This window comes from Gouania willdenowi, chromosome 7 (assembly GCF_900634775.1).
Source record: "Gouania willdenowi chromosome 7, fGouWil2.1, whole genome shotgun sequence".
In the NCBI taxonomy this organism is placed as follows: domain Eukaryota; kingdom Metazoa; phylum Chordata; class Actinopteri; order Blenniiformes; family Gobiesocidae; genus Gouania; species Gouania willdenowi.
Genome location: NC_041050.1, coordinates 21,123,286 through 21,149,389, shown reverse-complemented (window position 1 = coordinate 21,149,389; position 26,104 = coordinate 21,123,286). Strand labels below are relative to the sequence as shown.

The following is a 26,104-nucleotide window of genomic DNA, read 5'->3' as shown; positions in this document are numbered from 1 at the left end:
CATTCGTAACTTACATGATCTCCGTTACTTATCGTGAGTTTCCATAAGTACTTGGGTGTGCATTTCTTTTTAAATGTTGTTGCCGCAAGGACTTGTGGGTCAGCATTATCTCGTCTCCTTTGGTAAAGGATGCATCAGTGTTTCCTAGGCTAAAGGAGGTTAAATGGGTAGCATTGAACCTCTTTTCCTGAGTTTAAAGAAAACTTGGAGGCTCTTTATCATGGCCACCACTTAAACAGGGGTGTAGGAACAGTGGATAGTAAAGGAGATAGGAGGGAGTATTCGGACACAGCCCTAGTGTTTGTGAACACCAGGAGAATCCATCTTGCAGGCAAGGTTATTAATGATGCACATATCTGAGCACTTGTGTAAAACCGATGTGAGAAACAGCATCAAAGCAACAGACCTCCTCTGCTTCCTACTTCTTTATTTTGTGTGTTTACCTTTATTGTTGGTTATCATTATTGATGGAACAAGCAAGATTTCCCAGTGTGAAAAGCACAGTATTAGTTCTCACTTTGAAAAGGTAAATTTACGAGGTACACCATTCACTAACTGAGTCCATGATTATTTTTATTAAGCTATTATTTTAAATAAATTTTTAAAGGAAGTGCACAAGATGGACAGGCCGGTAAGTGAAACAGCGCTGTTTAGCTGATTGGTCACTGTTGAAAAGCCAGGAAAAACCCGAATTTTAAGCTTGTGTGCAGCATTAGCTTTAGCAGCTGACTCTGCATTTCTGCCTCGGAGACCGATACCACGTTTCAGCAATTTTTTTTTCTAAGAACCAACACTCCAACAGGGAAAAAATAATCTAAATCTCTGTCAGACTCACTGTTTATACCGTCAGCTATGGTAAGTTTATCCCACTTGACTTTTGAGCTCATGTTTTCACTATTGGAGAGAGCACAGTTGACCGAGTCAAATTCCTCGTGTGTACAACATACACTTGGCGAATAAAGATGATTCTGATTCTGATTCTGATTCTGATGTGTAAAAACTGAACAAGAGCAAGATTTCCGAGTGTGAAAAGGCTTATTGTGCACTTAGAAGAAAAAAAATACAGAGAGCCCAAGTGAATAAAGAGGTCATAGGAACAGTGTTTTTTGACATTGAGAAAGCGTATGACATGTTGTGGAAACCTTTTTCCTCTTTTGATAAAGCTCAGTCTAATGGGGATTGGAGGAAGAATATTTAACTGGGTAATGGACTTTTTAAGTGGAAGAACTATTCAGGTAAAAATAGGGGCAGAACTATCCAAGCAGTATGAAGTAAAAAATGGTACACCACAAAAGAGTAATTAGTCCAACACAGTTATCAAGAATGATATATAATATTTTTCAAAATGTTTCATGTGGAAGGGAGAGATCTCTCTTTGGAGATGATGGAGCCTTGTGGGAAAATGCAGGTGGGAATTAATCAAGTTGAGGAATGGGGAGTTAAATTGGGGTTTACATTTTCAGTGATAAAAACAGAAGTGGTTTTCTTTAGTTGAAAGAAGCTAACCAACTGCAGACTAACAATGTATAGTGATGAGATAGAAAGAGTTAAAAGCTTTTGCTTCTTTGGGATATACTTGTGATAGAAGCTCATCTGGAAAGAGCATATCAATCACATGATAAGTAAATGTAAACTAGTTAGGGTCCTATGGCCATATTAGGGTCCGAAGGCCATACTGGCCGTAGGAACCGATTGTTCTTGTTAGGGTTCGAAGGCCATACTGGCCGTAGGAACCTATTGTTCTTGTTAGGGTCCGAAGGCCATACTGGCCGTAGGAACCTATTTGTTCTTGTTAGGGTCCGAAGGCCATACTGGCCATAAGGAACCTATTGTTCTTGTTAGGGTCCGAAGGCCATACTGGCCGTAGGAACCTATTGTTCTTGTTAGGGTCCAAAGGCCATACTGGCCGTAGGAACCTATTGTTCTTGTTCGGGTCCGAAGGCCATACTGGCCGTAGGAACCAATTGTTCTTGTTAGGGTCCGAATGCCATACTGGCCAAAAAAACCTATTGTTCTTGTTAGGGTCCAAAGGCCATACTGGCCATAGGAACCTATTATTCTTGTTATGGTCCGAAGGCCATACTGGCCATAGGAACCTATTGTTCTTGTTATGGTCCGAAGGCCATACTGGCCATAGGAACCTATTATTCTTGTTATGGTCCGAAGGCCATACTGGCCATAGGAACCTATTGTTCTTGTTATGGTCCGAAGGCCATACTGGCCATAGGAACCTATTGTTCTTGTTAGGGTCCGAAGGCCATACTCGCCATAGGAACCTATTGTTCTTGCTTTTCTTTGGTATTTTTGGTTTTGCCCCTTAGGATGCCCAAAGTCTCACCAAAATTTGCATGCACCTCAGACCTGCTGAACAATTTGATATTTTGGCGCAATGAAAAAAATTGCTTAAAAAATGTGCGTGCAGCGAGCATTTATGGACGCCAAAAATACGATGAAACTGCATGGCCAAATTTAAACAAAATTTGCCACATGTATTCTTGACCCCAAGATGAACAAAAAATTACGGATGACCCACGCCCAAAACCAAAAAGGAAGTCAGCCATCTTGAGTCAAAGGTCAAAAATTGCAAAAAGCATTTGCATGAACTAGTCTGAGGGGCTTCATCCGATTCAGTTCAAACTCAGCCAGAACACTTAGGACCCACTGAAAATTAGAAATCATTGAAAAAATGTGCATATCTCTAACGGTTTGGTCATGGCGCTGCCGTAAATTTGCAAAGCTAATTCCTGAAGCATGCAACAATTTCAAAAAACCCATAACTCTGACACACAAAGTTCAATCACCCTCAAATTTCACACAAATGACATTTGTCCAAGCCTATTCATGACTGCCTTGAAACATTTCCCATCATGCCTTGCGTTTTTGACTGGCGCCATTTATGGTCATGTTCACTGTTAGCAACTATGGCATGCCATAATAGATAAATGCATATTACTCTAATATACAAAATTCAAACCCCCTGCTAAACAAGAATCAATGTAATAATTACCCATCATGCCTGGCGTTCTCAGAGGGCGCCACTTTTAGTGGCGTAAAACGCTAACAGCTCTAGCGGAAAGACAATATGTTGTGTTGACTTCAAAATAGAGTTGGATGAATCTTATAAGGTGTGAGCAGGCCACTGATGAATAAAAAAACGGCTGTGATCAGTGGGAGGGGCTTATAATGTCAGTGGAAAATCCTTCGCCATCACATTCTAAATGCTGTGTCTTGGCTGTTTTTCAATAGATTTGCATCAAATTAACTGAATGGGATTTTCAACTGGTTTTCCCTTTCATACTGGGTTTTTTTGACTCTCTTGTAAAATGAGCTGCCCATTGATCCATGAAGATCCTGGTTGGTGCAGATCTGACAGCTGCGTTTAGGTGCAGATTTAGGTGTTTGTTTATGGTCTGACACTGTAATCTCTACCCCTGTCACAGGAACATGCATGCAGCCTGTCTGAAATCACCTTAGTTAAATTAGCAAGTTTATATTGTGCTCCATAGTCCAGATTCTGTCTGACAGACAGTGTTGGGAACGTTACTTTAAAAAAGTAATTAGTTATAGTTACTCACTACTTGTTCCAAAAGGTAACTGAGTTAGTAACTGAATTACTCCATAATAAAAGTAACTCATTACCAAGGAAAATAACTATTTGCGTTACTGTTAAAAAAAAAAAAAAAGCTGCTATATGTCAAATAATTCAGATTTTTTAGATGCGTGTGACGTTGTGAGGTGCTTCATTAAATTCGAGTTGCTTACAACGGATGTCAACAAAGTCTTCACTCCTGGATATAATGAACACTTCACATGTACGTTCTTGCCTTTGACCACAATTAATTTAAAGTACTGTTTGTATTGACAACTTTTCATCGGACTGCTCCACGCTCACCATCTCTGCTGCTTCATCTAATCTGCAGTGTGTGTGTGTGTGTGTGTGTGTGTGTGTGCTGGCACGTGTGTAAAAACACTGGCTCTGATTGGCTACCATGACACATGACACTGCCTAAGCCAATCATAATCGCTCACCTTGTGGCGGTCCACTAGGGGCACTCATCGCCAGATTGGCCAGGGTATGTGTCACGGTGGGATTGGTTGCACAATCAGGAAGTCTTGTATATATGGTGGTGTTGTCTTGTAGTGAAGCCCAACAATAAACCGCTGGCATCTACTCCGTTCTCTCCGCGCCTCTGTCTTGCCTTGCCTTCCACATTGGTGACCCCGACGTGAGTTTCTTTTTCCGCTCTCGACCATGTCGCTTGCCGCTGGCGATGCCGTTCCGCTTGCGCCGGTTGTTGCTCCTGCGGTCTATGCGGCTACTGTTAAGCTTCCGGAGTTTTGGCAGCACGACCCCGAGCCCTGGTTTCAGCATATCGAGGCTCAGTTTCGGCTTCGTGGGATTACTGTGGATGACACCCGCTACTACCATGTTGTCGCTGCTCTGGATGCTCAGACTACGCGTCGGGCGATGTGCGTGTTGCGGGAACCCCCGGCGGACGGTAAATATGCCGCTATTAAGGCTTTGCTTTTAAGGCTGTATCAGCTGTCGGATGCCGAGCGGGCCGACCGGCTCCTGTCCCTCAACGGTTTGGGGGATGGTAAGCCGACGGAACTGATGGAGCGCTTGGGGATCGTACGGCGCTCCGACAGTCCATGGGCCTCGCCTCTGCACATGGTGCCCAAGCCGGGGGGGCGGTGGCGGCCGTGTGGTGATTTCCGGCGGCTGAATGCTGTCACCACACCAGACCGCTATCCTATCCCGCACATTCAGGATTTCTCTGCGCAGCTCGCTGGAGCTTCCGTTTTTTCCAAAGTGGATTTAGTGCGGGGCTACCATCAGGTGCCTGTGCATGAAGCGGATGTTTCCAAAACTGCTATTATAACCCCATTTGGATTATTCGAATTTTTGCGGATGCCCTTTGGTCTGCGGGGGGCCGCGCAGACCTTTCAACGACTCATGGACTCTGTGTTACGGGATTTACCTTTTCTGTTTGTTTATTTGGATGACATTTTGGTTGCCAGTGCTTCGGCAGCCGAACATCTGGAGCATCTGCGTCTGTTGTTTAGGCGGCTGAGTTCTCATGGCCTGATTGTCAACCCAGCAAAGTGTCAGTTTGGGCTCTCTGACATTGATTTCCTCGGCCACCGGGTGTCCTCGCTGGGGGCTGCTCCGCTACCTGCACGGGTGGAGGCAGTTACGGGTTTTCCACGCCCGTCTACTGTCAAGCAGCTCCAGGAGTTCCTGGGCATGGTGAACTTTTATAATCGGTTCATCCCTCGTGCTGCTCACCTCATGCATCCCCTGTATGAGGCTCTTCGCGGGATGAAGGGGTCGCAGGAAGTGGCCTGGTCCTCTGACAGGTTGCAGGCGTTCGAGGCGGCCAGGGCCGCTCTGGCGGGGGCTGCCTTGTTGGCGCATCCCTCTCCCTCGGCTCCACTGGCTCTCACTACAGATGCGTCGGACATTGCTGTGGGCGCGGTGTGTGAGCAGTGGGTGGCTGGAGCATGGCAGCCCCTCGCTTTCTTCAGCAGGCAGCTCCGCACTGCAGAGAGGAGATACAGCACGTTCGACAGGGAGCTCCTGGCTCTTTTCCTCGCCACTCGTCATTTCCGTTTCCTGTTGGAGGGCCGCCGGTTCACGGCGTTTGTGGATCATAAGCCGTTGACCTTTGCCCTGGTCAAAGTCTCGGATCCTTGGTCTGCCCGCCAGCAGCGGCAGCTGGCCGCAATCTCAGAGTTTACCACGGACATTCAACACGTTGCTGGTAAGCACAATGGGGTGGCGGACTGTCTGTCTCGTGTGTTGGTTTCCTCTGTGCATCTAGGCTTGGATTATTCGGCTATGGCGGTGGATCAGGACGGCGATGCAGATCTCCAGGCCTGTCGTTCTGCTGTGACGGGTTTGCAGCTCGTGGACGTGCCCTGCCATGAGGATGGGACCACTCTGCTGTGCGACGTGGCCACCGGACAGCCGCGGCCTCTGGTTCCTGTAGGCTGGCGTCGCAGGATCTTCGATGCTGTTCACGCCTTGTCTCATCCCGGTGTTAAGGCGTCTGTGAAGCTGGTGAGCGCTAAGTTCGTCTGGCCCAGGTTGCGCAGAGACGTCAAAGGATGGGCCGCTGCCTGCGTGCCTTGTCAGCGGGCTAAGGTCCACCAACACGTCAGGGCTCCGCTGGAGCCTTTTCTGGTGCCGGAAAGGCGTTTTGACCACGTGCACGTGGATTTGGTCGGTCCTTTGCCCCCTTCTCGTGGCTGCACGCATCTCCTGACTATGGTGGATAGAACCACTCGGTGGCCGGAGGTGGTGCCCCTGGAATCTACATCGACGGACGTGGTGGGCCGGGCCTTCATCTCTGCTTGGGTCTCGCGGTTCGGCACACCTGCGGATTTGACTTCGGACAGGGGGGCCCAATTCACATCGGGGCTGTGGGACGCCATGGCTGTGGGCCTGGGGGTGCGGCTCCATCGCACTACAGCCTACAACCCCCAGGCGAATGGCCTCTGTGAGCGTTTCCATCGCTCCCTCAAGGCCGCTCTTCGGGCCAGCCTCACGGATGGGGGCTGGGTTGACCGTTTGCCGTGGGTCATGTTGGGCCTGCGCTCTGCTCCCAAAGAGGATCTTCAGTCTTCTGTCGCTGAACTGGTGTATGGGCAGCCTCTGAGGGTCCCGGGGGATTTCCTGCCTGCTGCCTCGGCTCCGGCGGTCCCGATGGCCCCTCGTCTGCCCATTGAGGGGGCCGCAGGGGCGCTGGCTCCGGTTCCTGTGCACCACTGTTTGCCTCGTTTCCGAGTGCCGAGGGATCTCCTGTCATCGAGATTTGTGTTTCTCCGGCGTGGTGGCCACCGCTCCCCGCTCCAACCTCCATACGATGGGCCCTTTCGGGTTGTGGAGGCGGGGCCTAAGAACTTTGTCATTGACTTTGGTGGTCGCCTGGAGCGGGTCTCTGTTGATCGTCTGAAGCCTGCTCACCAGGACCCCGACGGGTTGATGGTTCCGGCCCTGCCTCCTCGCCGGGGTCGTCCTCCTGCTGCTGCTGCTACTGCTCCTGCTGCTGTTCCTGCTTCTGCTGCTCCTGCTGCTGCTACGGACTCTGTTCCCCGCCTGGTTTTGTTGCCGGGTGTGCCCCCTCGTCCGGGTCGAGCCCGCCGCCGTCGTGGTCGCCCCCCGCGCCTGCTGGTGTCTGACCCTCCTGGGACTTTGCGAGTCAGCCGTTATGGTCGTCCTATTAGACCTCCTCGGGGGACTTGAGGTGCTTTTGCCCGTTCTGGGTTCATGTTTTGTTTTTTGATATGTTGTCCTTTCTTTGACGTGTTGGTGCTGGGTTTTGTTGTGCCTGGTGCCCATTCTGTCGTTTCGGGGGGGGCCTGTGTGGCGGTCCACTAGGGGCACTCATCGCCAGATTGGCCAGGGTATGTGTCACGGTGGGATTGGTTGCACAATCAGGAAGTCTTGTATATATGGTGGTGTTGTCTTGTAGTGAAGCCCAACAATAAACCGCTGGCATCTACTCCGTTCTCTCCGCGCCTCTGTCTTGCCTTGCCTTCCACAACCTTGTATTTAACCCACCTCCTCACTACAGCTGAGTAAGAAGCCAGGGATGCTTTTGGATCACAGTTTATTCAATCAATACATGTAACGCACCGCATTTAACGTTCAGTAACAATAACGACGTTGTAACGGCGTAAAAAGTAATTAGACTTCAAACTGTCTTTACTAACTGCAAAAATGCCCTCTATTAAGGCACCTTTAAGTTTGTCCAGAGGGGTATTCCATAAAGCTGGTTATGTTCAAACTCTGAGTATCCCATTCCAAAAAGCGAGGTATGTTCTTCTCTGAGTATGTTACCATGGCAACATTGTCCGTGAACTAAACCTGGTCGCTGGCAGGTTTTATCAAAGAAACCCTGGGTTTCTACCTGGCTCGGCCCACCTGAACACCGTTTCTGAACACTTTAATGAACCTTAACTTTTCTCTGAAACACATTAGTAACATCACACACCACAGACGTTTTCACATCATTAATGTTGTGTTGCTTTACGTTTTTTTTTTTTTTTTTTTCAAACGGTAGTTTTCTTTCTAACATTGTGGATACAGATCATTAAGTGAAAGACACTGAGAGGTTGATCTGCATTAAAACATCTACTGACGTCTGTAGTAAAGTTCACTGAATACAAACCTGTGGATAATATAAAGGAGGAGATGATAATTTAAATAAATCCACTTTTAAGGCTCAATTGTTGTTTTATATTGTTATACAGTTAAATCTGTAGATCATGCGTCTTTGAAGGTATGATGGCACAGTGAAGTGTGACGCTGCGCTTGTAAGTGACGAGTTGCGGGTTTGCGTCCCGCTTCAGTGTTTTTTTATGACATTTTTTAGGACGTTGAGATGACTCTGGTGACAATATTACATAAAAAAATCAATATAAATGATGCGATATATATCAAGCGGCTTTTACTGTCTTTATATCCAGTGTAACAGGAGGACTCTTTATGTAGACATCCTATGCAGCTGCCACGTCTCCTCAGACACATTTTATTTATATTATTCACCGCTTGTCACGTCACTGAAGCAATAAAGTGATGAAGCGACCAAAAAGTGTGACTAATTATGGGTGATTTAAGCCACTATAGTCACTGAAGACTGAACGCACCTTTTGAACAGGCTCATATTCATCAAACAACGACTTATTTCACCCATTACGGTGAATAAATCACTATTTTCCATTTGGTTGCCATGGCAGCTTGATTAAATCTCTGATCCATTGATGATGACTTTTTGTCGCGCGCGTGCACGTAAGTAACCCAAGGTTTACATACTCAGGGTTGATTAACCCACTTCATACCAGCTTTAATGGAATCCGATACCCAGAGTTTCCCATCGCGAGGTATGTTGACCCAGAGTTTATGTATAGACTCAGAGTTTGTTAACCCGCCTTTATGGAATACCCCTCAGGTATTTAACAACAACAACAACAATAATAATGACAAAAAGTAAACATATACAAAATAAATGTTGTAATTGTGCCAGATATAATACATTTAGTTAATGATTGCCAATAGATAATTATCTTGTGATGCAAGTTGGATTTAAGAGAAACTTATCTTTTTTGCTTGTAAACCTATAGGAAGTTACAGTAACTCTGACCTTTCTACTAGGATGTTTATTGTGCCTATGTTTTCTTCCTGGTAACACGCTGCACTTTTTATATTGTATATGGATTTGCCTTATGGACTCATATAGTGTTTGATCTTGTAATTATTTAAATATTATAAATGATAATTTAAATACAAACTGATTAGATACAATAATAATAATAATAATAATAATAATAATAATAATAATAATAATAATAATAATAATAATAAAAACCAAGCCTGCTCTGAGCTCATTCAAAAGTTCCAAAATTACATTGCTGGGTAAACCATGTGGTTCATAAAAACTGTATTTTTATTTTACTGTATTTTTTTTACACGCGAACATTCATGAAATCATGCCTGCAGGGAGGAAACATATCCCCACAGTGCCACCTGCTCGTCATTCTTCATAAAACTCCGTTCGTGCGTGCTGGTCGCGAGCATCAACTTAATTTCATGTCAAAATAAAAAATGACCAAAAAATTGATCTTTATGTAGCTTTTGTATGGCTTTTTAATGATCTATCACCCTCTGTAATAGATAATGTGCCTGCTTTATTTCTCTCTCCCTCTATGCTTTTATTCTGACACGATCACTTCCGCATGTCGGCTGAAAAAAAAAAAAAAAAAAGCCAGACCACGTGACATCATGTCACGTGACTTCGTTTTTATTTTCAGAGTTCAGAATGGAAAAAGGAAACAGCTGATTTTCTATTTTCAATTCTAAAAGGGGAAAGGAGAATGGAAAAGGAAACTGCTGTTTTTCAAAGCTCAATTGTAAAAAGGAAAAGGAGAAAAGGACATTGAAAAACTTGCCAATATTAATTTGTTTTATGTTTTTTTTTTTATTAAAACGATAAAACGATTTTCTTGTTTTTTTGTTTGAAAAGGAGAGGAAGAAAAACCGTTTGTTTATTTTGGCTCACAAATGATTTGGTATTATCCAATGATGCCCAGACCATGGGGGGCGGTAATGCAACGAATGGATGCTAACCACCATAACAAACCCACAAAGAAGAAGAATCAACTTCCGACTTCCTCTGTGTGCAGAAGAAGTCAAAGTGTCTGCAATGGCAAAGTTAATTTTCCTGTGGTTAAAATGTCTCGTCTCATGCTGCATCGTCGAGGCTGTGTTTGAGGACCAAGTAGGAAAGTTTGACTGGTAAGAAGCATTTCTCCAACCACCCCGATAGCATGTGTTCTCAGTCTTGAGGACGCTAAAAGAAGCTAACGCTAACGCCTGACTCATTGCTTTGAGTTTTGTGATTGAACTCGTTTGGGTTTAAGATCACAAAATTGACAGTTTTATTACTGTTTCCTCTATTTGTTAACGTAGCTGATGCTATTGGTTTACGAAGACACCCAGAGTAAAACATCTTTTTGCAAAATAAATATATAAATATAGATGTATATATTCGCGCATATCCTGTGTTTTGATGTTTGATTTAATCCTCGTACCATTTGTAATTAAATATACGTAGCTGACTGACCAAAAAACTCTTGTTTGACAGGAGGCAGCAGTATGTTGGTAAGATACGGTTCTCTCACTTTGATTCACACGTGCAGTCCTCTAAAAAGGTGCTAATGGCCACAGAGAAAAATGTTTTTGCTGCTCTCAATACAAGAACTGGAGAACTCTGTAAGTGTTAATTAAAACAGAATTGATCCACTGACAACTTTAAACATTTGTCATGTAACAAATTCTAAACTGTTACAGTCTGGAGACATGTGGACAAGACAGGGCCAGAGGGAAACATTGATGCTTTTTTGCTACATGGACAAGGTGAGTAGTTGTAAGTGCTTACACTTGTTTTTTAAAACGAAGTGTCTATTGATACAGAAACGTATCTGTAGACTGCCACTATGGATACCAGCACCCCATCATTGGGTAGTTTAGGTCACGTGATAGGTGCACCACATGACTTAAAGTTTTGTCGTTTGTATTTTAGCTCATATTTATTTTTAGCTACCCCGCTAATGCTTTTATTTTAGCCCTAACCTTATACTTAACTTTAACCCTAACTGTAACTTTATTCCTAACCCTAAAAAAATATTTTTTGAAAAAAAAAAAAAAATGTTGTCAAACGTGGGATTTGAACCCATGTTAGCGAAACCCAAATTAGAGCTGAGTGCAGCGCCTTTGATCACTCGACTATACCTCCAGACACTTTCTTTTTAAGACGAAGTGTCAATTGATACAGACACTTATTAATTGATCCCGAGACTATTGATACAGAAACATACGTTTTCTGGCTCTTTTTTACATAAGCGTAATGTGCCAGGATGGCCGACTGACTCAAATAATTCTTCCTTCGGCTGCCGAGGGTTTGAGTCCTGCATTTGTCATATATATTTTTTTCATTTTAAGATATTTACATGGCAAATTCCACATTTAAAAATATGTATACAAAAAAAAAAAAATTACATTTTAGGGTATTTCCTGGGTTAGGGATAGGGTAGGGGTTACAGTTAAAAATATATAAACAAAAAAAATAAACATTTTAGGGTATTTCCTGGTTTAGGGCTAGGGTTAAAATAAAAGGGTTTACGGGGTACCTAAAAATAAATATGAGCTAAAATAAAACTGATGGTACTTTAAGTCATGTGGTGCACCTATCACGTCACCTAAACTGGCCAATGAGGGGCGTTCGGTATGAATAGCCACGGCCTTTTTAGAAGTATTTCTGTTCCTTTATTCAAAATGAGCAGTTTTCTCGTCTGTACTTCCTTTTGTTAGATGCGCTGTTGGTGGTAGGTAATGGCCGCTTGCTGCGCTCCTGGGATATTAGTGTTGGTGGTTTGAATTGGGAAGTTGTGCTTGACTCTGGCAGGTGATTATCTTTCCAGACTTCTGAAATAAATATATATTTTTGGATGATCTTTTTTGTGGGGATCTTTACTGTTTTTCTGTTCAGTTTCCAGTCTGCATGCTTAATTGGCCAGCAGGACACTGTGAAACATGTAGCTGTTCTGAAGAAAACAGTGATCTCAGTTCATTATTTGTCAAATGGTCATCAAAAATGGATAGAGAATCTACCAGAAAGGTCAGTTATCAAATGTTTATTTACATTACCAGCTCACTCGTAAAATGTATCGAGGAAAATGTGAGTTTTTACTTCACTTTATGATTATCATTTTTTTTGTCTGTTCAGTGAAAATATTGATTACCAAGCTTTGTATTCTGGTGGAAATGGTGAAGTCTATGTGTTGGGCATTGTTCCCCATTCCCACATTGCCATTGTTGTGTATAGTATGGAGGATGGAGAAATAATTAAACAGGTAATCTTTTTTTTTTTTTACAGTCAAACATCTACACATTTTTAACTGTACATTTATTGTATAAGTTCAAAATTTGTGAACCTGCAGGGTGATCAATGATGCTACTACATTGTGTTTTTGGCCTTTTTGTTGTTTTCAGACCTCAGTGGAAGCTCCCTGGTTATCCAACATTCAGACCAGCTGTGCAGTGGTCGGCCAGGGGATGATAACTTGTGTAGACTCCCTAACAATGTCCCTTTACACACTTGACATGCACACACAGTCAAAGATGACCCAGATCCCTCTGCAGGTATGTAGCTACACAAACTCCAAACCCTATACAAAGGCTGAACTATTAATTATATCTAATCTAAATCATGATTTAAAGCATTGTGATTACCTGGTAATTTATTATTTAGGGTGTAACACAGTGGGTTTTTTTTTTTTAAAGTGTAAAAAATAAGTGTGACCTTTAGGGACAAAAAATTAAACATTTGAACTATTGTTTTTCAAATAACAACATTTGCTGTCACATGCTCAAGGTTCAGCGACGACAGTTTAAATGCCAATTTATATTCTTCAAAGAATTAGTTTACCTTAAAAAAAGGAAAGTGTCCTAGCCCCCGGGACTATGGATACGTTTCTGGATCTTTTCTATATAAGCTGTGTTTTCACCGTGTTAGGATGGCCGAGTGGTCACCTTTAAAAATGCCTATCCGACAAAAATAAACATTTTTGGGATCAAGGTAGCTAACAATAAATATGAGCTAAAATATAACTGACGGAACTTTAAGTCATGTGGTGCACCTATCACGTGACCTAAACTGGCCAATGAGGGGGCTGCGTATGCATAGAGTGGCAGTTGTATCCATAGCCACGGCCTAAAAAAAAAAGCCTGTAATAGGGCCGGATATTTTTTATTTTTTTTTTCTAGTTGCAGGAAGTTTCATATCTTAACCTGAAATGAAGGGAAAGAAAAGCCTACACACGTTGTGCTGCCTTAGTAAGCAAGAATACGACTCAAAGCCAACCTTGCAACCTGGATCAGTCATTTAAATGGATGTATAAATTAATATTTTCTAGGAAAAATACATGCATTAGTCTCTTATTTCACAAGACACAGTTTATGTTCTCTACATTAGTTTAATATTTCCTATTGATCACTGTTTAGTATGTAAACTGTTTGTGTGAAATGTATTTATTTATTTTTTTCCAGTCGCTTGGGCTTGAAGTCACACCACACTTCCACCCAGTTCTGGTGTCACACCAGCCTAATGCAGCTCATCAGCCACTCTCAGAGTTTCTCCTCCAATTGGGGCCAGAACACCACCTGCTGCTCCAGCTCAACAGCGGTCAAATGGTTGTACTGAGGGACTTCAAGCCTGTGCGTATTTTTTTCTTGATGTCTTGATTTAAAGGGCACATGACGCCGGTTTTGACATCTTGTGTTTTTGTGAGTGAATCAGAGCATAACTTGCAGATAGACATTCTGCTCAAAGGATTACTTCAGCCTCATTGATATGAGCCCAATATGATGATGAGGAGGTAGACAGTCCGCTGTCTGTTCTCAAGCTGTAGGAGAAGGCAGACTGAAAGATATTGTAATAATAATTTTGTCACGCCAGGTGGGTGTGGTGGTGGAGGAATCAAGCACAGAAAGAGATGAAGGAAGCAGGCAGACAAAGCATTCATAAAACCAGTCCATATTTATTTACAAACTAACAAAAACTCAAATGCAATAGAGGAACAGGGAAAACTGGGAGCAGGGGACAAAACACCACAGCACACTAAGAGGGTAACATTGACAATGAACCAGTCATTGTTCTGTCACTCGGCTAAATAGCGAGGGAGGCTTGATTGGGAAAAGGCCACACCTGAGTACAAAACATGAGGCAGCTAATCACTCAACCCAAACATACTGACATCACTGGGAGGTGGAGACATGAGCAGGAGGACCTGGAAGCATAGCGAGACAAAAGGTATAACATGAAACAAGAACTGAAACTCCACTAAACAAAGACTTGCAGAATTAAAAGAGGACTACAAGAGCCAAACACAAACAGGCCCTGACAAGTTTAAATCAAAGCTTTATAATTTATATCAAAGCTATCCTCTTCAGTTTTGTCTGAAGCAATTTTTTTGGGGGGACCATCAATTCATGAGGTCACAGAATTTGTTAAACCTTTCTTTGACTACCCTGATGGATAGATGTTATGACGAGTAGTCATGGCTAAAATAAGGAAACTTTGTTAGCAGAAGTCTTCTTACAGTTAACTGCTACACGTCTTTGAGAGTGGTTCGTGTAATGATGATAATGCTTTTGTAAGTGTTAACTCATTCAGTGCCATTGATGTAATGTTACGTCATTTCAAATCAATACGCTCAGTGCCATTGACGTAATGTTGCGTCATTTACGTTTTTTCACGGAGATTACTAGAATACACCCTGGCGGAGGTCCCTCATCAATATCTAACATGTAGTGTGATGTAGCAACTAACTGGTGCCCTGAACGTGGCAGCAGCGCACCTTTAGATGAGAGATTAGCCACTGATGCTACCATTAGCTAAGGAGGAAGAAGCAGGACGAGGGAGATTATGGTGCTACGGAGTGATATTGTGAACAATCCACCAGCTCACAGCTCTACATACTAACACAGAACATGTATGGACCTGAGTGGATTATTGATTATGCTGCTAGCGAGATAAAACCATTAACTCATCGGGCTAAGCGGGTGATCTCTGCGTGTCGGGAGAAAGAGGAAGATACATCTCTGTGATTGACGGGGGAGGAGAGACTTGGAGGAATGCCAAAATACAGTAAGAAATTCATTCAACACTGACCCGAATAGCAAAATAATAATAACTTTGCCATCAAAAGCCCGGTCTCAGTGCTGATTTTGTAGTTTTATAGTAGGAAACCAATGTTGAGGTGACACTAAAGCAAAAAAAAATTGCTTCAAAGTCACTAATAGATTTTTTCAGAAAAAGCCGTTTTTCTCAGCTTTGTGTCACAAACTGGCAATTTTTGTGAAACTTGTCTCTATTCAACAGAAGAATGAAACAAGCTAGAAATAATTTTTTCTGATGAAAGTATAGACTTTAATCTTTCATAATCTGGTGTCAGATTGTCATTGTACAAAATATTCTGTGGGTCTTTAAAAATCAGTCAAAATGCTCAAAAACAGCTGGCACTGAGGGGGTAGAAATTATGAAAATGGCTTTCACTGAATGAGTTGTGTGGGCTTCCAGCGCTGCGGTGTAGCTGAAGGAATCCTCCAACAAACAGGGAATGTGAGTTGGGTTTAGAGCGCTGTGAAACAGGTTAGTTTTACCTTACTGATGATGTGTTGTTGCAATAGTAATCCTGCTCTGGTTGCATCACAAACCAGTTATGGTCCACTCTGAAAAGCAGACCAGAAATGCACAAAAATTAAAATGGAAAATCTAACTTAAAGATGGACATAATGGAGTCAAATATTTTGTGAACACAATATGTAGGGTGTGCTTTTATTTGGCGTCAACATGAAAAATAGTGACGGGTGCACTTTTCTAAGGTCACATTGATCTTAGGCCAAGCTTCTATCCTGTATAACGCATCGATTATTTAGATACATTCTCAGTTTTGTTGACCTTTTTATTTTTATAGGCATTGCTGGCGTCATTTGCAACTGCTGGAGAGAAGACTGTTACTGCTGTTATGTCACCAAAAAACAAAACTGTGAGTGTATTGTACTGTAGTCCCTTCAGATTCTTTAGATCCCTTAGTAATGTATATTTAATGCTAATCATCTGTGTCTTTGTAAAATAAAAGTGTAAAATGAACAATCTGTCTTTTTGTGTAAAGTGTTGCTCCTGCCAAACTCTCTCGAGTTGGAAGACGTGTGCAATAACTAGTAGCATCATGTGGATGATTTTTTTTTTATTGCTGAGTATTTTTTGAATCTCCCAGGCTTGCAGTCTCAGCCTCTTTAATGCTGAAACTGGACGAAGACTTCTTGACACAACACAATTTCTCTCTATTGATCCGAATGTGGGGAAACCAGAAAGCGTAAGTGTGTTTTATTTTTGCTACAAGGTTGGATTATGGCCTCATACATCATCAAAGTCCCTCTTTTAAACCCTGTCTTCCAGATTTATGTGCAGGCATTCCTGAAGAAAGACGACTCGGTTAGCTACAGAGTCCTTGTACAGACTGAGGATCACACGCTCACTTTTATCCACCTGCCAGGTAGGAAATTAATAATGTGCTTTGTCAGCATAAGTAGTATTGTTGTGTGAATGAATAACAGATTGCACTGCTATGCAACAACACTTTTGTTTCTGTCACCAGGGGGCACCAGAGATATGTTTAATTATAGTTGTTAAGTTGGGGCCAGACAATTTTTGGTAAAATAAGGTATTTTTTAGAAAATGAAAGTGCTAAATGAAATAAATCAAGTCAATGTCACATGTAGATTCACTTATTGACTAAGCCAGTGTTGTGTGCAAGAGAGCAGCTGTTGCACATATGGCACAGACGAGGCCCTGTGAAGGATTAAATGAGTACCGCAAACGGTTCTACGATCTCCGTGATTTGGCAAATTGTCGTCATGTTGTTATCCTTAACTATCTAATAGTGTCAGATCGCACACCCTTTTTTTTACCTCAAACCTTGTGATTTTCTTAATTTGTGAATATTGCTGTGCAAGACTAAAGGAACTGATATACGGTAATTTAGTATTTTGGACAGCAATCTTAAAACTTTTCATTTATATTGGAGATAACTATCTCATGTGCAGTTAAAACAAGGTATTCACAGGTATTGTTCAAAATCGGAAACGGCAGGTCAGGCTTTTTAAAAATTGGTGATCGGCTAGAAAATTGCTATCGGTGCACTCTACTTTTCTTCTAATTTTCGCCTTCAGTAAACAACTTTGCATATGTCTCAGCTCCTTGTAATTTTATCAGCTTTGAGCTATGTACATGGACTGTTCAAATCACTAATTATTAGTCAGATATATGCATTGACCATAGCTCAGGTGGTAGAGGGGTCGTCTTCTGATCGAGAGGTTGGTCCCATAGGTGGGTGAATGAGCTGATATTGTAAAGTTCTTTGACACTACTTCAGTGTAGGGATAAAGCACTATATAAATCAAGTTCATTTATCATTGGTTCTTGGGTGACAGTCTAATGAAATTCGAAAAAAAAATGTTTTACCCCAACTGCATGTGGGAATCTAAGAAAAAAACTGATCTCTGTTTTAATTAATAGTATTGAATTGTCTTCATTTTTTTTGGACCTCACCACTCGTTGATATTGAAAATCCATTACATGAGGTATTTCTAGCTTGCCTCTGTGTCTTATAATCATTTGTTGTTTATTAGTTTTACAATTTTCACTAGTAACAAAATATGAAAACTTTTATTTTCTTTTTTTTAATTCACAAGTTGTGATGGAAGCATATATTAGCTTCTCTGTAGCTTCAAACCTAGTATAGTGATCCAAATTGCATTTGTTATCCTCAGAACCAAAGGAACAATTTGCAATGCTAGCAGCCAGGATGATAACTTGACAAACACAGAAATAAAAACTGACTAAAATATGCAGTATATGCCAGTATCCTCACCCGGAAGTTTTCACAGCGTAGGGGGATTGCTGGGGGGGTCCGAGTGTATCACCACCTCCAGAAAATTTTAAAATGTGTAACCCTATGACGGCTGCATTTTGTGAAGTAAAGCTAAAGTCGAACCCATTTGACCCAAAGGAAACAAATGTCTTAAAGAGGCATGTAGAATGATCTGTTGCGAGTTATAAACATGAGCAGCTTCATTTGCAGCTACACGCTACATCTGGTTGAAGCACAGTTTACATTGGACGGTGATTACAGTTACCAAGTGGAGGATGCACACAGGCAACATCGGGGGGCAGCTAAGTGACTGCAGGGGTCCTCAGATAAAGACGGAAGCATCCGAGCAAGTTGCCTGAAGTAAATACATAGACGATGCTGGCAATGTATGTGTTTCTCGGTTATGCAAATTAAAGAGTTTAAATCACACGGACACACCTGGAAGTCTAAGTGTGCAACAATTATGATGGTAACAATTTAAAAAAAAAAACAACCACATCGTTGGGGCCGACATCACTCGGAAGCAGAGTAAAATTACACTGTAGTGGGCCCCTACGCTTAACAGTGCTGGCGAGAACCATGTATGCAACCATATTTCTCTAACCGATGAGCGCTCCTTTCCAGGAAATGTACTTAATAATTAAAAGCGTGGAATTGATTTCTGCAATTTGGGAAAATCCTAATGTTCTTCATCGGGGTGCAGCATGCAAGAAAAATTAAACCAGAAGAAATTGCGGTCATCATTATGACAAAAAGCAGAAGAAGAAAGGAGGAACGTGTCTCTGACAGCCTGTATCCACGTATTTCTGAGGCTTTCTGTTTTTCTCCTCAGCTCAGTTGGTTAAGATGTTGTCTATGGTGGGTTTCTCAAGCATCTGACCACCAGTCTAAAAGTGCGTGATGAGTCCATCGCTTGAACAGTGTCGCGCTTTTTGGTCGCTTCATCGCTCCAGTAACATGATGACCAGGGAATAGTGTGTCTGCGGAGCGGGTTGCTCACTTTATCTAGAAAAAAAAAAGATTGCACTTGCTATAGCGTTAACCTCAGACAACACAATAACACAAGTGAACTATCAATCATTTAGCATCACTCTTTTACATTTTATAGAAAGCTGCATAGTCATGCCTACTTTCCCTCAATATTTAGAGCAACTGAAATATAGCATTAAAAAAAATATGAAAATATATAATCAAAAAACATATTTGGGAAAATCCACTGACTATTATTGGGATATTTAGATGAAATGCTGAACAAAGAAAAAGGCCTATAACGCCATTAGGAAATTTATTTCCGATGTAAAAGAAATGACCTCAAATATTGACAAGATTTAACAAAGTGTTGTCAAAATTGCAATATTTGGATATGTCTGCATGTGCTGCTTCAGGTTTCTGGTGGTCGTCCATCCACACAATTCATGTACAGTCTTGCCTTCATTTGTATCAAAAGTTTGTCCACACGTCTGTTCTTCAGGGTTTGACAGTTTTACCATATAGTTGCATTTATTTATTGTCTCAATACAATTGATTTAATGTTGTCTACAATACAAAAACGATCACGTAAAGTTTTTGTCAATGAAATTAACACTGAATAGAAGGCATCAATGCAAACATGAAAAGATAAAGGTACAATAACAAGTCTCCCTTTCCAGGGCGTGTGATGTGGACGAGAGAGGAGGCTTTGTCAGAGGTGGTAACCATGGAGATGGTGGAGCTGCCCCTCACCGGAACACAGGCCGAGCTGGAGGGGGAATTTGGCAAAAAGGCTGGTTAGTGGAGCTAGTGTTTTTTTCTTTGATTGCATGTACTGTGACACGCTAGACTTTGATCCAGTTGCTCCAAGTTTAATCAAACAGCTCTTGCAGTAAACAAAGATGTATTTAAGGGTTGCTTAGGGAATATTTTATGTTAATATTCCTTTGAATTGTATGAGCTTTACTCACTTTGTTTGTATCCCATTTCTATTGCTGCACATGGATTCAGCCATTCAAGGTAACTTTCTTTTGCACTTTATGGAAATTACTGTTATCCTATCAAATTATGTTCCTCAGGTGGTAAGTGTTACTTTAGTGAGTCTCTTCATATCCTTTTTAAGGATTTAGAGATTAAATGCCAAATGATTGTTTTTCAAAGTGACAGAAAAAAAACCTTTAAGCCTTTGGTCCTTGTTAAGAAATGACTGACTATATGATATACCGTATAGATGAAGTTGATTAACAAAACTGTGCAAAGAAATTGTTTTCCACTAAACAAAATTTTTACCTTCACCAAGTGTCGCTCCTCATAGCGGTGGGGAAGGCTGCTCTTGGCCGGTCTGCAGCAGTGGTTGCTCCCTGTACCAATGGGTGGTGTGGTTGGCACCCTGTTCTGCTTGGGTGGTGTGCCACTCTCTCCTTAAATTGCCCTGCCAATCCCTCCAATCTTAAACGCACCTCAACACCACCACCACCCGGAGGGGACAGCCTCTGTCCTCTAACTTCCGGAGCTAATGCACTACATATACCCATTATCCAGGAGGGGATGGGTGTATGTATGCGGCTTGGTTGTGGAGGGGTGGCCTGGGCCTCCTTGGCTCTCATTGATGCTGCCGGCCTGGTTGGTCTTTCAAGCTCGGTGTGGCAATCACATCGGTCTTGCACTCACATTGGTCGGGGATGCATCGGCATGCCTTAGGCTTTGAGATTAGCTTGTACTGGGCTCTAACTTTAGATACATTGATCCCAAATATCAGTTCTAGGTGTAAGCTCTCGCTCTTTAATAATAAAACGTACATTGCTGTCCTAAAAATATTGCACTATATTTAGTGTTGACCACCTTATTGTTTGGATTTCATAATAACATGTAAGGTTTGATTGAATTAAGGAACACAATTAATTCAATAAATAGACTACATGTGTGGGTGCGCACACATTCACTCACTCCCTGGGGCGTCAATATAAGTTATTTCCTCATTCTTCGTTTTTGCAATTATTTCCTTCATATATGATATATGTAATATCTGATTATTTCAAACAAATGTAACAGTTTCAAATAGCTGTCATTATTTTCATCCTTCTACTGTTCTACTGTTTCCCATTTCTTCTGATTTTTTTTGCGTACGGCAGGGTCAGAGCTGCCGTGGAGATGCGCACATTCTCTCGCAGAGTTTGGTGTTTATAAATCCATAATGTTGCTTACAAGTGGCGTACGCTTTCTTTTGTATGTCCTCAGTGTTCATAAACGAGGCCCCTGATCTAAACTTGGTGCTCTTGTTCCAAATGTAATGGATTGAAATTCTTGGAAAAAAATACAGCAATATCAAAATGGTAGATTCAACCAAATATTGAATTAGAGCTGGGCGATATATCGAATATACTCGATATATCGCAGCTTGTAGTCTGTGCGGTGTTGAAAATGACCATACCGTTAAACTCGCGGACTTGTTTTTTTTTTTTTTTTTTTTTTTTTTAAATATCTTAGTGGCATTATGCACAAAAGGTGCACTTAAATTTAGTGTTGTTTTGAAATGTCATCTTAATGACAACATGCACAAAAGGGCACTATTTGTTTTAAAATATTGTAGTGGCATTATGTACAAAAAGTGCACTTTAATTTTGTGTTTTGAAATGCCATGTGAGTTGCATCCTGCACTAATGTCTTGTTTTGAAATGTCTCTGTGACAATTTTGCACAGAACGTGCACTTTCTGTTGACAATTTTATGTTTGAGCCACTCACTGTTTAATAAATACAGTTATGTCAACTTTGACTTAGTTGTGATATCCCCTTTTTTGCATGAAAGTTTAAAATTGGCATATATTAATGCAGTATGATCAAGAATGTTTTAATGTAGACATATAGAATTATCATACTGGTGTGATTTTGTGCATCAAAGTGTTAATTCAAGGGTAATGCAAAATATCGAGATATATATCGTGTATCGTGACATGGCCTAAAAATATCGCGGTATTTATAAAAGGCCATATCGCCCAGCCCTATATTGAATGGTAGCCATTTTGCAGCCATTTAGCATTGTGTGTGTGTGTGTGTTCTTGCTGTGGTCTCTCCAGACGGGCTGCTGTCCATGGTGCTGAAGCGGCTCTCATCTCAGCTCATACTGCTTCAGGCCTGGGTCTCTCACCTCTGGAAGCTATTCTATGATGCCCGCAAGCCCCGCAGTCAAGTGAAAAATGAAATCTCCATCGAGAACTTATCCAGAGATGAGTTCAACTTGCAGAAGATGATGGTGATGGTGACAGCTTCAGGGAAGGTACAATAATAAACCCAAAACTTTATTTTAATTCCTGTGCTCAAAGATAAATGAGCTTTACTGCTTGACTGTTGTCAAAATTTTGTCTTTGTTAAACTTTCCTTCTCCTTCAAAGCTTTTTGGGATCGACAGTAAGACCGGCAGCATTCTGTGGAAGCAGTACCTCAACAATGTTCCATCTAATGCTGCTTTTAAGCTGATGGTACAGCGGACAACAGCACACTTTCCTCACCCTCCACAGTGCACCCTGCTCATCAAAGATAAGGTATCGGACAAAAAAGTCTCTACCTCAACAACTCTGACAGCTGTTTTCAAAGCATTTACAGTTTTGATGCTGAGCCATAAAACATAATGCAGAAACACACAAGATTCAACAGTATTATACTGACTGTAAGGGCTGGGCGATATGGAACAAAACTCACATTTCAATATTTTTTCTCAAAATTGCGATATCTGATAAAAGTCTCTATTTTTAACTCAAAAGTCTTACCAGAAAGATAATTCAGAGTTAAATTTGCTAACAAACAGCTGGACAATGTTTTCTTCTGCTATAAGGGACAGTTTGTGTGAGTGAGTTCTGTAGTCTGGCTTTGTTAGGGGCAGGTCTGGGTTAGGATGCCTGCCCTTTGCAATTCATTGAACTGTGCTTTTTATGCTGTTCTGAAGCATAAAGCAGCGACACCAAAAACGAGTCTTTTTATACAAAATAAATCAGTTATCAGATAAAAATATATTGTTATAGGCGATATTGTAATTTTCTAAATAGAAATATCGATATATCTTGAATCTCTGAATTGCATTGACTGTACTGCTTCAAGCTTGAGCTTTGTCTTCTTGGGTTTTTGTCTTTTCCTGTAAAGCCAGCAACATTGGGCCAAGAACATTGTTCAGTTCCCAACACTTTGTTTTTTAAGTTTTCATTTATGTTGTTTTTTTTCTTACCCATCAGGATACGGGCTTGGCCACTCTACATGTTTTCAACCCCATCTTTGGAAAAAAGAGTCACATCACTCCACCAGCTCTGACTCAGCCAATTCTCCAGTCCCTCATGTTGCCTCTCATGGATCAGGATTATGCCAAAGTGCTCCTACTAATTGATGACCAGTACAAGGTCATTATCAAACCGCAAGAAGTTTTACATTTTTTAATCAAAGGGCTGCAATGTTGGTTTTAACTTGTCAACTGCTCCATTATGTCTTGCAAATCCTAAAGCACTGTTTGTTTGGGTAGAATGTATCATCTGCTCCCCAGCTGATTTTCTTTTCTGCCAAGGTGACAGCATTCCCTTCCTCAAAGAATGTACTGCAACAGTTGCAGGAGACTGCGTCCTTCATCTTCTTTTATCTCATGGACTCAAGCCAGGGAAGACTATCTGGCTACAGACTTAGAATGGCAAGTGAAATTTAATCTTAGGACCTTACAACCACAGTGATTATGTAGGCTACTCCTATAAACAGTGTAAGTACAGTATGTATGCACATATTTTACTGCAGTTTAGTTTTTTAAATTGTTTTCTTTATTGGCCATTGATTTGGTTAAACTCTTAACCTTTTGTGGTGTATGTGGAGTATTTTTTTTTTTGTATCTGGGAAGTTTGTCTTGATAAAGAAACACATCATGGTTGGTTTTATGCTTTTAGGATCTTTCAACTGAGCAGATCTGGGAGGTCATCATTCCGACTGAAATTCAGAAGGTTGTCACTGTCAAGGGAAAAAGGTCAAATGAACATGTGCACTCCCAGGGCAGAGTGATGGGAGACCGCAGTGTTCTCTACAAGGTACAGTAATGGGACGGAATGATACAGCAAATGTGCGTTTCATTTGGTTTATAATGCTAATAAGCCATAATTGACTGACTGACCATAGATATTAATATGTCTCACTTATCCTGGACCAGGATCAATCCAGGTTTAACTTTGCTTCTGCCTTTAGTAAGCTGGAATGGGTTTCAAATGCATGATGGATGCATACACTTCACAGCTGAAGTTGCGTTTTCATTGGTTTGGGATGTTTTAACTTCTTTGAGTTCTGAGTTGCACTTTATTCCTCTCTCATTTGTTAAGTACCTCAATCCGAATCTGCTGGCTGTGGTGACTGAGAGCACAGATGTGCATCAGGAGCGCAGCTTTATTGGGATCCTCCTGATTGATGGCGTGACGGGTCGTATCATCCACGAGGCTGTTCAAAGGAAAGCGAAGGGGCCTGTACACGTTGTGCACTCTGAGAACTGGGTGGTGGTGAGGATTGTTGACCATACCTTTACCCTTTGAGGGCAGAAATGACAGTGATCGTTATTGCAGATGGGATTGAGCTTGGTCATGTTTCCTCTTGTGTTGCAGTATGAGTACTGGAGCACCAAGTCTCGTAGGAATGAGTTTTCTGTGATTGAGCTTTATGAAGGCATGGAGCTGTACAACAGCACCGTGTTCAGCTCACTTGATCGGCCACATGCTCCCCACGTTCTACAGCAGTCCTACATTTTCCCCTCAGCCATTTCTGCAATGGAGGCTACTTTGACTGAAAAGGGCATCACCAGCCGCCACTTGCTCAGTGAGTCACAGCAGGGTGTTGGTATCCTGTTACTACATTATACTTTGTAATTTGAACTACTTCCCCTTCTATTGCGGTTGCTAATATGGTTTATTGGTTTTGTTACAGTTGGTTTACCATCTGGAGGGATTTTGTCATTGCCAAAGATGTTTCTTGACCCCCGCAGGCCAGAAATTGTGTCTGAGCAAAGCCGGTGAGCCGTTTACTAAACTGGGACTAAATAATTACACAATTTCTTTTTATTTTGCACTCACATATCCAACTCGTTTGTTTGACCTCCAGTGAAGAAAACTTGATACCTTATGCACCAGAGCTGCTGATCCGTACAGAGTGGTTCATTAACTATAATCAGTCTGTGTCAAGAGTGCGAGGTATACATACTGCCCCCTCTGGACTGGAGTCAACATGCCTGGTAAGTCTGTACTCATTATTTGCCCAAACTGTGGTGTCAAAGGTTTGTATGAGTTTGTATTTGAACTGCTTTACTGTTGCATAATTTAATGTCAATGTCAACAGGGAACATTCACTCACATTTACATGGCTGACTAAATGGGTGCAGCTTATGTCCAGAATAACATCTGTAACGTGTTGTTCTATTATACTGTAAATGTACCAATTTCATAAATAGATTTATTACAAATGTAGTTGAATAAATCCTAGTGTAGAATTGGTCCATAACAGATTAAGTCGTTGTTTCTAAACTTTGATATTTCATGTTAACCTGTTATTTTGTAGGTGGTGGCATATGGCCTGGATATCTACCAGACACGCGTATACCCGTCAAAACAGTTTGATGTGCTGAAAGACGATTATGACTACATGCTGATCAGCAGTGTACTTTTTGCCCTTTTCTTCGCCACTATGATCAGCAAACGCCTGGCTGAGGTCAAACTGCTCAATCGGGCGTGGCGGTAAAGACTGATCAGGGAGTGGGTTGATTGAGCTTTTCATGTCTTGTTTTCTAACTTATTTTCCATAATATTGAAGTTATTTCATAACAAGTGTTTTGTTCAACATTTGAAATAAATGTTTAACACTTAGTTTAGTGGTTCTCAAACTTTCTCTGTTGGGCCCCAGTTAGAAAATGAAACATTTTTAGACCCCCATCGCAACAAAATTTCAATAAAATGGGGGGAAGAATAACCATTATTGAAAAAGGTCAAAATTGTGACTATTCTTCTTGAAAACACAGTGATAATAAAGTTACTGTTAACTTTTTGGGGGAAAATAATTTTTTTTTTTTCATGCCTAATGTTCATCAAGCTACCCCCTTCCTCCAAAAAAATAAAATGTCTCAATATGTTTAAAGTC

The 26,104-nt window shown here is 41.5% G+C and overlaps 1 protein-coding gene across 2 annotated transcripts; it reads left to right on the top strand.

Annotated features, from left to right (window-relative positions):
• The first annotated feature begins 10,155 nt into the window (after positions 1–10,155).
• LOC114467226 (ER membrane protein complex subunit 1-like) lies at positions 10,156–26,104 on the top strand. Of its 2 annotated transcripts, XM_028453388.1 has the most exons (23): positions 10,156–10,300; positions 10,650–10,777; positions 10,856–10,921; positions 11,876–11,969; positions 12,054–12,182; positions 12,291–12,417; positions 12,557–12,706; positions 13,613–13,780; positions 16,042–16,113; positions 16,345–16,443; positions 16,527–16,623; positions 19,650–19,766; positions 19,981–19,989; positions 22,045–22,244; positions 22,360–22,509; positions 23,194–23,355; positions 23,517–23,636; positions 23,884–24,021; positions 24,307–24,480; positions 24,583–24,793; positions 24,902–24,986; positions 25,076–25,205; positions 25,529–26,104. In XM_028453388.1, exons 1-23 carry the CDS (start codon positions 10,209–10,211, stop codon positions 25,706–25,708), a joined length of 2,898 nt encoding a protein of 965 aa, XP_028309189.1. In that variant the 5' UTR covers positions 10,156–10,208; the 3' UTR covers positions 25,709–26,104. The 2 variants fall into 2 exon arrangements, with proteins under 2 accessions (XP_028309189.1, XP_028309190.1); XM_028453389.1 differs by lacking the exon at positions 19,981–19,989 and having other exon boundaries at positions 25,529–25,708.